Source organism: Temnothorax curvispinosus, unplaced genomic scaffold (assembly GCF_003070985.1).
Source record: "Temnothorax curvispinosus isolate PA1 unplaced genomic scaffold, ASM307098v1 QBEX01007396.1, whole genome shotgun sequence".
NCBI lineage: Eukaryota > Metazoa > Arthropoda > Insecta > Hymenoptera > Formicidae > Temnothorax > Temnothorax curvispinosus.
Window position 1 is genome coordinate 94195 of NW_020217176.1, and position 12994 is coordinate 107188.

The 12994-nt window shown below is 36.6% G+C and overlaps 1 protein-coding gene across 13 annotated transcripts in view; it reads right to left on the reverse strand.

Moving 5' to 3' along the window:
• Positions 1–12994, reverse strand: part of LOC112456997 (CUGBP Elav-like family member 2) — a 334288-nt gene that overhangs the window by 90236 nt on the left and 231058 nt on the right. For all 13 annotated transcript variants that reach the window (XR_003041043.1, XR_003041044.1, XM_025019829.1 and 10 more), the window contains one exon: positions 5637–5719. Coding sequence is in view for 11 of the 13 variants with exons in the window: in XM_025019829.1 (XP_024875597.1) it covers positions 5637–5719 (83 nt within the window). In the remaining 2 variants the exon portion in view is untranslated. The remainder of the gene's footprint in view (positions 1–5636; positions 5720–12994) is intronic.

The following is a 12994-nucleotide window of genomic DNA, read 5'->3' on the forward strand; positions in this document are numbered from 1 at the left end:
ACTCTCGCGTAAAGACTGCATCGATTATCGTTATTTTACGGAAAGTGTCACGGTGTGACTTATCACGTTATCGCGACAATACAGCTGTGCACGCATCATGCATATATCTGCATATGTGCAATCGAGTGAATGGACTGTATTATTAACGTGAATTATCGAGTGTGTCATAGCGGTTTATCGAATTTCCCTCTCGTTTCATCTTTGTCCTTCTCTCAGGCTCTTTCAGAGCACCAGAGACATAGTTGGTGCATTTCGAATTTCAGTAGAGACATTCAGTAGACATTCCATCGATATTGATCGTTAATGTCCGCCAACTGACTTCAGGGTTAACCTGAATATTTTAGAGCCCACCACGGAAACGAGACTGGCCGGCGTCGAATAAGGAAGGAAGGCTACTTTCGTTTCCGCCACCGACTTGGATGTCTTTTTCATCTTTTTCCATCCTGATAGTCCATCCTCGATAGTTCCTCTCAGCTTATTTCTTATTTAGAAGGTTTTTTTGGAGGCAAAGCTATTTTCAATGTTTGTAGAAATTAATATAGAAAGTACACGTATTATTTAGTCTTAAGTCGGCCAAATATTTTAACGTATATTACATTATATAAATATTCGAAAATTTTCTAGATATGTCTGTTACATTTTGGATTTGCATCTCTCTCTCGTTATTTGAAAGATTTAGTATATTCTTGCGACATTTTTCCAATGTCTTTCCTTCAATATATTAAATTTTCAAAGAAGAATTTAATTTTACATCGACGTTTCCTTCTGTAATGACTTTATCTAAACTGAATAAAGTCCAACCTATAAAATTAGTATAACGCTAGAAATACATTAAAACTAAATAAGAATGACGTTTATTCAAATGCAGTGACTGACATATGTTAAAAAAGAATTGCCTTCCCTATGCCTATGTGAAATTTATAACATTTCTCATTCTTAATTGTAAGCTTGCGTTATACATCATATATAGATCTTTCAAAAGAACTGACGGGTGATCGATTACGAGGAATTTTCTGCTCGCCATTTGCGCGCATTCATCGATCGCGCCAAAGCACTCGCCGTATAATGGTTTCATTTTCCATTTGTATCTCGCCTACTAACGCTCCAATATCTCTCGTCCCGCCGCGCTTTAATAATATTACGCATTGTTGCGAGCGCGGTATGCATGCTTGTAAATTCGCCACGGTTTTCCGCCAATTTCGCGGCTGCGAGCCAGACGCGCTCTTCCCCCTTCTTTGCCGCAAAATCGCCACGGGATACTCCGCTATTTCAATTATAGACGCAAATACCTTTTTTTCCCCCTCGTGCGACGTTGATTTACACGCACGAAAAAAATTTTCATTGGCAACGGAAAAATAGCACGCAACGTTTTTTTAAACGAATTTTGGCGATATATGAAGTATAGATTCCCGCATTGAGAGAACGAAAATAGACGAGGATTTTTACAATGGATAATAAAACATACCTTTCTGAACGCGATATGACATTCGAGCTATTTTATATCACAATGTGATATTTGAATACTATTTTGAACGCCATGCAATAGATAGATAATTTCAGTCTGAAATTGTAAACCATCGTGCCTCAAACTATCGCGATAGTAGAAATCGATCCGCGCGAATCGTGCGTGTGGAACAACAGGATCTCTCGCTGATTCCCATACGAAGTAAATCTGCCGTTGGACACCAAATAGCATTGAAACGCATTGGTGTACTCGGCTTAGAGTGGGAAGGTTGCAAAAGGGTGACTAAAGGAGTCGGCGGTGAGAGGAGAAAGAGAATGAGGGAGAGAGAAAGAGAGGGGAAAGGTTTCGGGCTCTCGAGTCATTTCTCCGAGCCAACACAGACCTCTCAACTCGACGCCACTCGTGGAAACGAAATCTGATACGAGAAAAGCTAAACTCCTTCAAATGCACAAGCCGTTCTCTATTCGCCTTCTATCTACCCTCTCCCGCCTATACCGCTGCTACCTCCGTCGTCTTCTTACTCCCTCCTCCCCCCGCTCTTCGGAGTTTGCAATCCCCTGAGCGTCCTCCTCGTTTTCCGCCGCCTCTTTCGACTCTTGCTCCTTTCAGCTACCCACTTATACTCAGTCAACCCTTTTCATTGCGAAAATGTCGTTCTGCAATTCACCTTTCCTCTTCCTCTTCCTTCCCCTTCCTTTCCACTTTCTCTCTCTTTTTCTTGTTCTCTCTCTCTCTCTCTCTCTCTCTCTCTCTCTCTCTCTCCTCTCCTCTCTACTTTCCTTCTTTTTATACGTCGTTCAAGGACGTTCCACTTTCTTCTTCTTCTTTCCTCCCATTCTCTACATCAGAGAAACCCCGCGCTCCAGATTTGTTTTCTATCACTCTATTCCCGATTAAACATTGCCCGCCGCACGCTCTTTCTCGAAGAGCAACTGCTCGACTTCCGGCTATTTAACCCCCTTAATTAATAGCCGGCATAAGAGTCTCAGATTCCGCCTCTTTCATGGCACGCGACCTTCTTTGGAAGGGAGGAAAAAGTCGAGTGGAGCCTGTCGCTTTTTACTTTCGTGAGTAGACGGGTAAGGAGTATTGTAGATGTACATTGAGTAAACTGAACGAGTAATGTCAAATAATAAATAAATTATCGTTTTCCAACAGTATTCTTTGTACATATCTCTTACAGCTTATTATAAAATGTTCCTTTTTCTTCTTTCCTTCATTATTCCAAGATTTAAATTTAAATGACGCTACGTTCTTTATGTACTAACAATAAGAGCATTGTGTACTTGGAAATTAATATTACATATTATGTTGCTAATGTTAAAAGAAAATGTCAATTAGGCGAAAATTTAATTAAGTAGTATGCAAGTTAGTTTTTTTAAAAAACAAAATCAAAATTTATAAAATGGGTACATTATAAAAATATTATGACACTACATGCAGCAGAAATAGCATACTGTTAGTTTCATGGCGATTTTAATGCTATGATAGTGCATTAAAATAACTATTGTGCATTTGCAGCTATTACTGTACTCTGCTTGAATGTAAAAAGATGTCTATTTTTTAAGAATAAAAAAGAAAAAAGTAAACTTTAATTTGTGTTATTTCGCTCTATTGATTATTTACCAACATATGAATTTATATGAGTTTTAGTCTTATTCTAATCATTTTTATTTTTCTTAAGAAAGATTGAATTTTGCTTCGACTTTTCTCGACTATTTACTGTGCTATTAGTCGTAAAAGCACGTATATACATAATAGGCTGTGTATGTATCCGCAATGTATTGAGCTCGAGTATGTGGGTTCACTAAACTACTAAAGCTAAATGACTGTGCGGATCAGTCATCCCTGCAGAAGAAAGGTGCCTGAAGCGATGCCAAGATGATGCTGCCGCCGCACGATGCGTAAGAAAAGCTTGTTGTTTCGCTTCGCTCGATGGATCGATAAAGCTTTTTTTTTTCTTGAATAAATTTCACAAGACACGTGGTATGACTTTAAATTATTCGCAAGTTCAATGCTGCTCGCGTGCAAAGAATGGATTTAATGGGTGTGAAATATATGGAAGTTCAGATACGCAGTCGTGGTTTTACAAGAGCTTTACTTTCTAAAGCGCAGTGATTTATTATTCTCGTGATTAATAAAACATTCTATTAACTTTTCTAAAAATATTAAAAATATTTTTAGAAAGCAATATGCTAAATATTAATGTAAAATATAACAGTATAATCACAGGAATCAATTAGCTTAAATTGTCTTATGCTGTAAAGCAATATAACGAAGTTTACGCAATATAAACGTTTATTATAAAAAAAAAATAGTAAAAAGATTATTCTCATGGCAGACTTAAATGAATTATGTGGAAAGACCCTTAGGAAGGATTATGTAATTTACATAAATACATAATTAAAGGAACAACTGCGGTGTGTTGTTAAATTCATGTTGTTAATAGAAAGGAAGATTTTCATAGATTTAATATAATGGAACATCCATATGTAATTGATGCAATTTATTGCGGTTCAGCCACATTTAACATATCGAGTATTATTAACGATCCGCACGCGGCTTTGCAGGGATCGTCGCACATTCAGCACGCCCTTTCGCTCTTTCGATCGATAATAATTATTCTCGTAAATTCAGGCACAAGCACGCGTGTATGAGCTACAGGCCGGAAAAGGGGAGGATAGGAAGGACGGAATTGCCAGGCCTGCTCGGTTAAATGCTCATAATGACGTCTCGTAATTGCATCGAAAGTTTCTAGGGAAACTGTAATTATCGTACAGGCTCACTTCCAACGATATCTTCGGCCCCCCGGTCGCCTGTAATCGACGGGACGCCAAACCTGAAGAAAGGAAAGCTGCTTTTCTGACGGAATATTTTTCCAAGCGCGGGCGAGAACGGCGTTATCTCGAATCGAAAAGAGGATCGAGAGCTTTATAATGGAGCCTCCTACCCTCGGATATTCGAAAGAGAGACAGAGAAGCTTAAAAATGCGTCATTTGAAATTTTCTCTAATCCCTGCTCCAGTTAAATCAATTAGCGCCAACGAGAAGATTGTTCAAATTTCCTCTCATTCGTATACACTACGGCCCTTCTGTACACAGTTTAATTTAAAATCGCCATTTTTAATCCCAGACTTTGTTAAACTCCAGCACTCATTTTACAGTTGATAACGTGCATAAATTTCCTAGCTTTACAAATTTTATAGTATTACCAGTTCTTATATATAATAGCATTTTAATGATAAATAACGATTATTTAGTATAAACACAAAAAACATACAATTTTATATTAATTTACTTACTAATCTTTTTTTGTAACTCTAATAGTTATTTTTATCACACGTAAAACTGATGGAAAAAGAAGAATAACAGTTATAAATATGCTTTTCCTTCCATCAATAATCTAATATTTTGCATTTTTTATTTAATTAAGATTCCATAAAGTCATAACATCCTCGGTTTCTAATAAGTTTGTAATATTAAAGCAATTGTACTACTTCGTTCCGCAATTAAGAAAGGAGTCGATTGCTCGAAGAACATGGTTCTAGTAGTATGAATCGACGTTGTTTGCGGCCGCGACGCACCGCTCGTTTGTATCGATGATTACTCCAAGATTCATCGAGCCTGCCACATTGATTTGAATAATTTATTCGAACGATCAACCGTATTAATATTCATTATTCGGTCAATCATCGGCACTCGGATAATTATCTGCGTAAACGTTCATTATTCGGCTAAGCGGATGCATCTGGCAATTGATTCGGCACTCGGCATATGTTGAAGCTATCTAAACATTTCTATAGATAGAACAATGTTGATACATGCAGCAACAACCGTGATTTGTGATCAGAGGTGACTAACTTGCGTTTGGTTTGAAGGATAATCATCCAGAAGCCATCGCGCATGTCCATAATGCAAGTAGCATAATATATCATAATATACTATTGCATAATATAATTTTATAATATTCACTCACATCGCAAAATAATCGTTGTAGTTCTTTGTAATATATTTGGAATTAATTTACTGCATAAAGTTTTGACAGTTAAAAATTTGTTGCCAATTTTATCAAGTTAATTCCAATTTTTATTTAAATTTGGAAGAAACTCGCATACACGCATATATTTATCGCAATCGAACATTAAGTTAATTATTACGTCATGTTCACTTACCCCGCTGAAGGTCTTGACGTTATGAAGAGCGTTCTGCGCTGCCAAAGCCGCTTTTCTAGTGTAAAAGGTTACAAAGCAACATCCTGTAACAGAAAATTGATGATTTTGGTTAGTTGAGTATTTAGGAAAAGTATTAAATTAATTGATCATTTCGCTAATAAAAAATGTTAAGGATGGTTTCTTACATCAGCTAAGCTTTTCTTTGAAGATTTATCATTAAAGCTAGTATTACTACTGTCCTTTGTCAGTCAATTTCACAAAGAAAAATTTATTTCAATTATTGACAGACTAATTGTAAAAATTTTTATCGACATTATGACTAAACTGACATAAAAATTTCACAATATATCAAAAAAATAAAAATTACAAAGTTATCGAACTACAACGCTACTTTCTAGCAGTAAGCGAATGAAAAGTTCCGCACTTCGGGTCATCATACTCAATGTGGCTACCAACAAGAAACTATGATAGACACGAATGGTCGCAGAGTTCGTGCAAACGGTGACAGGTTCGATATGGAAGACGATCGGAGGGGAAAGAGTGAAGTCGACTCTCGGGGACCTCATCAAGGGTCTTCCGTATCCCCCGGTTGTCGAAGCTGGACACTATCCAAGCTTCAACCGGTCGATAGTTACGAGTTGCCAAAAGTTCGAACCCCGTCTCTTTCTCAACTAGCATCGTATACTCGACCCGCGTCCTTCTTTGGTATCTCTAACGTCTCAAATGAATCATTAGTTTATGTATAGACGAAATAAAGATGGCCGAATGCTCTGTCAAATAGAAGTTGAAAGATAATATGGCGTATAAATAATGTATAAATCTATAGTCAGATTCCATAAAATCAAAGATTTGTAGAGATTTAAATTTCGCATTAAGGAAATTGCGTTATTAAAAATTTGTTGTATAAAAATTCTATGAAATCAAGATTTATCGGTTTATGTAATTTCAATTTCAAAAATTTGTGAAAAATATATATACATAAATTACGTACATATAAAGATAAGTAATTAAACTAAGAAAAAATGTAATTTAATAGTGAGATATAGTAAAATTGGAGTCAATGAAGGGGAAGAAGGGAGTATTTGAGTAAAAGTAAAAAATCGTATGTAAAATTTTCAAGACAGCTAAAAAGCCTAAAAGCTTCAAAAAACCAAAAAGCTGAAAAAGCCTCTCCTTATTTTGAAAATTTTATATTCGATTTTTTCTTTTACTGACTCAAATAGCTTCTCCTTATCCTACATATAAAAACAAAATCTATAAAAAATCAAGTCATTGTAAGATAAAAGTTTGACGAAACTATAAATAAGTTTAGAAATCTAAGATCTACGTAAGCAAACATCCGAAGATTTCTAAAACCAAAGTTATTGAAATTTTCTGGAATAATTGTCACATATGAAAGACAATGTCGTTAATTGCGTCAACTGCGATTAGATTTTTCAAATACATTTTCCAAAACGTATCCAAGACTCTTTTTGTAAAGCAGTAAGCAAACAGTATTAAAGATAATGAAGGTATCGCAAAGTTAATGGCAACGCAAGTTAATAACGGTCAGGTTCAATTAACAGGTTTCCTATTTACGATGTATACGAAATTATGATAAACCTGCAACGCGGCACTGAGCACAGAGGGTGTAATTATAATGCGATCGCGGTAATAGTTTCGGTAACAAGCCTTCCAATTACTCGGAGAAATCCCGATATTCCGCAATGTTTTGTTTGGTAACGCGATATTCAATATCGCATTGAATAACGCATGGTACCGCGATGAATGCATAATTGCGAATCGTGCAACCCGATACATAGCGGAATGTTGGAGCCAACGTATTAAGTTTGCCTAATCAAAAAAGGAGTTTTGCTTCAGGCACAGTTGCATATAATATTTCATTTTGAGCCCCCCCCACGTAACACGAGATTGTACAGAGGGAATCTTTGCTAGCAGTGGAAAATAATTGACAATGGAATAATTATACGAAAAGATCGAAACAGATAAAAATAAACGGAAAATCAACTACATAAAACTCATTTTTTGTTTATTTCGTATTTGTTTCTTCAATATGAATTAATCAATTAAACATGCAAACGTTAAAAAGTATAATAACAAAGATTAATCTTTCACTAAAAGTAATTCGGAAATTCGGAAATCAAAGTTGTTTTATCCCAAATAAGATTAAGCTCCTCGCGTGCATGCTAGAGCGAGGGAAGTGACATTCTTAACATGTTGCCAGCAAGTTTCCGTAAATTACGGCATGAAGACGCAGCCGGGAGCCGGGAAATTATGTTCCGGCGAGTAAGTAATCTTAAGGCATCATCGCTCCATAGACCTTTAAATCACCGCCTGCAAACTGCCCCCATGCATCCCTTCGCCTCCCATCGATCGGGCCGTTGTAATGCCCGTGTCTACAAATGACCTCGTTCGTCAAGGTGCTAACGTCAATCCACGTCTGCCCCCGCATTATCACTGGCGAATTATTTTGTCCCCTTTGTCAATCGATTTTGAAGATATATGTAAAACATATTTTTCTGATTATTAAAACTATCGGTCACCAACGTTAACGAGGAGTGTGATAACGTAGTGTACCACTATTTCATAATATCACACTTTTTATTGTGTTTAATAATTTATTTCAATTATATTATTTGATTAAAATTAGAACCTGTAATTGGACTTGGACCAGAATTTGAACTTTAACTTGAATTGATTGTTGCAGCGATGATAACAATGCTAGAAATAAGAGAATATTGTAAATATTATAATAAACAAGTAAAAAGAAATAATAGCAATGTATGAAACAAAGAATGAAATAATTTCCATAACTTGCCAGAACCAATGCGCGCGTGAGACACAATGTAATTGTCGCGATTGCCCCATACGCGTCGTACACGAATTGAGATTAATAATTAATAAGTAAATTATTAAACTGTACGGTAGCGCGCCCCGGTACCTATTCCCAAGTGTACCCGCAACATGGTCCGAATGGCGATAGTTTCCACGACTGTGTCGAGTCGCAAACCGGTGTAATTTCCTGAATTAGTTTAAACGACATGTTTTATTCAGAGTAACAGAGCTTTGTCGGGTCATTTTACAGAACGAGAACTTGGCCGAAGCAAGCGACATTGTTAAATCGAGACACTGCTTCAATATCTCGGAATAATACATAATAAATAACAACGGAAATATATTCTCAACGTTCCTTTGTATTCAGATGTTTACTATACGATGAGTACGTGTGGCGATTACTACGAAATGATTAGTTCGTCATATCGATGTTTAAAAAAAATTAAGATATTATCCATCATTACAGTTGCAAAAAGCTTACTCTTAATTATTAGAAGATAAAATTAAGGAGAAAGTTAAAGACCTGGGATAACCAGAGCACAAAAGAAATATATGCGACACCAAATATGCAATATGAAATATGCGATATGAATAGCTGCACGTTTAATGTCAACCACGTATAAGCGAATCGAAGAGAATTATTCATAGGGTTGAACAAAATAATCATTGTTAGCGGGTTTAATGCTAATGCCAACACGATATAGATTGTAAACCAATGCGCCGAATTATTAACCAATTTATACGCTAATTCTCCGCCGTTCCCTGCCTCCAACGCTGAAGAGAACTTGGAATAGTGACGCCCGAATCATGCCGAAGCGGAAAATTAGCTTGAGTTTTACACTGAAATGCGACAAAATTGCCGTTTTCCGTGATTACGATTGCGGCTGGAGAAAATTCCAAGAAACTACGGACATGACATCGAGAAAAAAAACATAACTCAAAATCCTTCGGTTCGCGTAAACGAACGAATCGTCAGCATTATGAGCGAGGTGCGAATTTAATTTGCGCCGGCGCGAATTACGCCGTCTGCAAAAATCACGGTGAGCGCAAACGAACGAACGAACGAACTAACGGGGATACCTACCATTAGGAATTCCCAATTCACGCCGTAATTATCGCTAATTGGACTCCGGATTATATCCGCGCGACACTCGTCGCGTGAAACGCTCGAGTCGTTCGAGACGCGAATTATGCATGCCCCATACGTATTTCTGAGAGCTACGGAGGGCATTGCAGTGCCGAAAGACTGCACGGGACACGAGGAATTGTGAAGAGGGAGTCAATTTTTATTCCCATTTTAATCGTTCCGCACATTGGAAGTTAAAAATAGAATATTTTCAAATTAAATCTTTGGGTCACAATTTTTAACAAAATCGACAAAAGTAGGACGGCACAAATAATTTTTTTTAAGCGAGAAAGAAAACCATGAGATGCACCGTATAGTTGACTGATCGGTAACCGGAAACCTGCGCTATCTGTCCCATGAGCTCGCGGCTAATACCTCGATGCCAATGCGTGATTAGTGTCCGCGGGGAAATCTACCGCGGACATGTTTGAGAGCTAATGCTCGTTTCTGCCTCAGAACCCCTGTGTGTGCTTTTCCACGCCCGATACGAATGCAACTAATTTCGACGCGATCCGAATCAATATCACTTCTCTAAAATCGAGCCAGCTCGGTGGTCGTCGCGAGTAAAGATATTTCCAATTATAGAACAATTCCTGAATTCTCATCGATTATATAGTACTGGCTGCTGTCAACATTTTTTGTTCCAGCCCCGGAAATCGATTTCTTCGTGAGGATGCGGATCGTCTGGTGATACTGACTGATGATATCTGCCACTTTTTTCCGAAATGAGATACTTCGAGGTAAGAAGAGCGCTAGACGAAACGCTGAATCAGTGGATTACGACACCGTGTCTGTTAGTCGATCATGGCAGTGGAGATAAATCAGAATAGCCACCGTATTCCCTTCAGAAAGATGGAAATTCTCAGACTGTACGATGGATAATTTCATGAAATTTCAAAAGATGCAAAAAATTTCACATTATAAGAAAACAAATCGGATCGAATGAAGCTTTCTTCTCTACTGCAATTTCAATAAATCTTCATTAAAAGGACGTGCAGAAAAGAGCTTTTCAGTAGAATTTACCAATTATTGCAGTCTATTGTTTCTAGAAATAAATTGAATTGGAAAAAAATTCAATTGGAAAACGTGATCAATTACAGAAAGGGTGAAATTTTTGTTAAAAATGTCTTTTTTAAAATGTTGAAATATGTCTTTTAAAATGATGACATATGTGTTTTAAAATAATGAATCCTACGGATAAAAGAAGTAGAGCAATACTTCTCTCTCTTTCTCTTTCTTTTCTCTCTCAAATATTTTTCGTATATTATATAACGGTTACATTAAAAACAAAAGCAATTTTTTAAATGAACACTTAAGAAATATCGTCACTATTATTTTTATATACATATTATATTCTAATACTAATTTTATAACTCTAATTTATTTTGTAATTAAATTGTTATGTTTACTTTAAAATATTTAAAACAGATGAAATACTATATATGCAATCTCAACGAATTATTTCTAAATTAATTATTCTCCAGTTAACTTTTAAATAATATTCTAAAAATATTATATAATATGCGATAAATCCTAATGTCACAAAAAAAATGAATGCGGGGATTTAGTGTCAAATAATGGAATTTGCTTTGGATAAAACTTTTCCACCACAGTTACACGGCAGAAATAAGTTTCATCGATAGAATATGCGGTTTATGACACGCAAAGTATTCCGACGCACATACTTGTGCTGAGAAATAAAGACGTAGTCATGTTGACCAAGGGAATATTTGCATTCGCGTTATGCATGGAATTTATCCGCGTTCCGATGAGGTAAAATACAAAAAAGAATTTTAAATATTTTTGCTCATACACAATTTTGTAACAAAGGTTGAATAAAGTTATGAAATTGGGTTACGGATTTGTCAAAGTGGAGTACGTGAAGTGACCGATCGCGACAAAGAGGGCCGCAGCAATTTATTCAAGTTCTAATTTAAAAAATTCAATTGGCAGTTTAACGATAAAACATTACATTACAAACATTGTTTGAGTGGAGATGTGTTTTAGTTAAAAACATTTCATTTTATGACAAAGAAATTTGAAAAAACTTGTTAAATTGTTAAAAATTTAACAGCAAATTTAATAAAAGAATGTATCTCAGTCTTACAAAGATGTATGGTACATAAATTGAGTTTTGTTTCAATATTGGATCGGACAATTTAACATATTAAAAAATACCTTCTGATTGAAGATTGTAGTGAGCACTTCACTCGCCAAGTCTCGAGCACGATAGATCCAAAGGTGTTATTGTCCAAGACTCGGCCCGCCTACTATAGCATGCGTAAATCGGGTTTAACGAAGGAAGATAAGACTGAGTTATACCCACGGTTATCTCGCGGCCATGCTATACAGAATGCTTGACCTTTGATATCAAGTGGGCGTCGCTGTGAGGTGCAAACAGCATCAGCGATACCGGGTACTTCGTCGGACTCAGGTGTGCGAGTGAGCGCGAGTGTGCACTGGGAACCGCAGTGCTACCTTTGACCGATCAAGCAACGTAAATTCTATGATTAGACCGAGAACAAAGCCCAGTCTCTAAGGAACCCGGCTCGATCACAATCAGCTGCGTCGAAACGATCGAAGAGAGAGAGAGAGAGATCCCTTTGCGATACGCGAACCTTTCTATTCGAAATACCTCTCCCATACACTCTCCTATGAGAGATATGCTCAGATTTGATTTGGACGAAGATCAAACGGAGATGTTGTTTCCAAGATGTTTCTCATGGTGGTCAACATTTATAAAGAATAGATAAGATAACTGCCCTGTGTCCTAATACTAAATAATCTTCGATATTTTGGTAAGTCAATTTATACCTATATATTTTGTAACTCAATTATCATCTTGTATTGTGCAAGTTATCTTAATTCGAGCTAATAATTGTTTATTGACAATTTATCATTATTCGGTTGCACCAACGTTACATAACATTTAATCTTAGCTTAACTCACTCTTCGCCTCTAAGAGAACAGTTAGAAAGAGAGTTAGGCTAGTGAGTGAAGTTAAGCTAAGGTTAAATGTTATGTGACGTTGGTGCAACCGGACCTAAAGCACTTAGTAACTGTGATCAGGCTAGATAATATTACTGAATCTTTTTTTCAGTGCAGTAAATTTATTTTCGCTATTGTGTGATTGAGATCAATGACAATTGAAATCAATAACAATTCAAGAAACGTCGAGTGACTTACGATCGTCTTCATTTGTCAAAGACTACTCGTAAAACTTGAGAAGAATAAAACATGTGACTCGATGCAATCACTCACGCATTGATTTCGCATTCGATAAAAGTTCTTCTTCGTCCGCACATTGGTTTCCGGATTTCCGGCGCTGAGAAGATAGTTTGCCGAGATCGGCATCGATTTGCGATAGTCTTTAAGGATCGAGGATGGATCGAGGCCT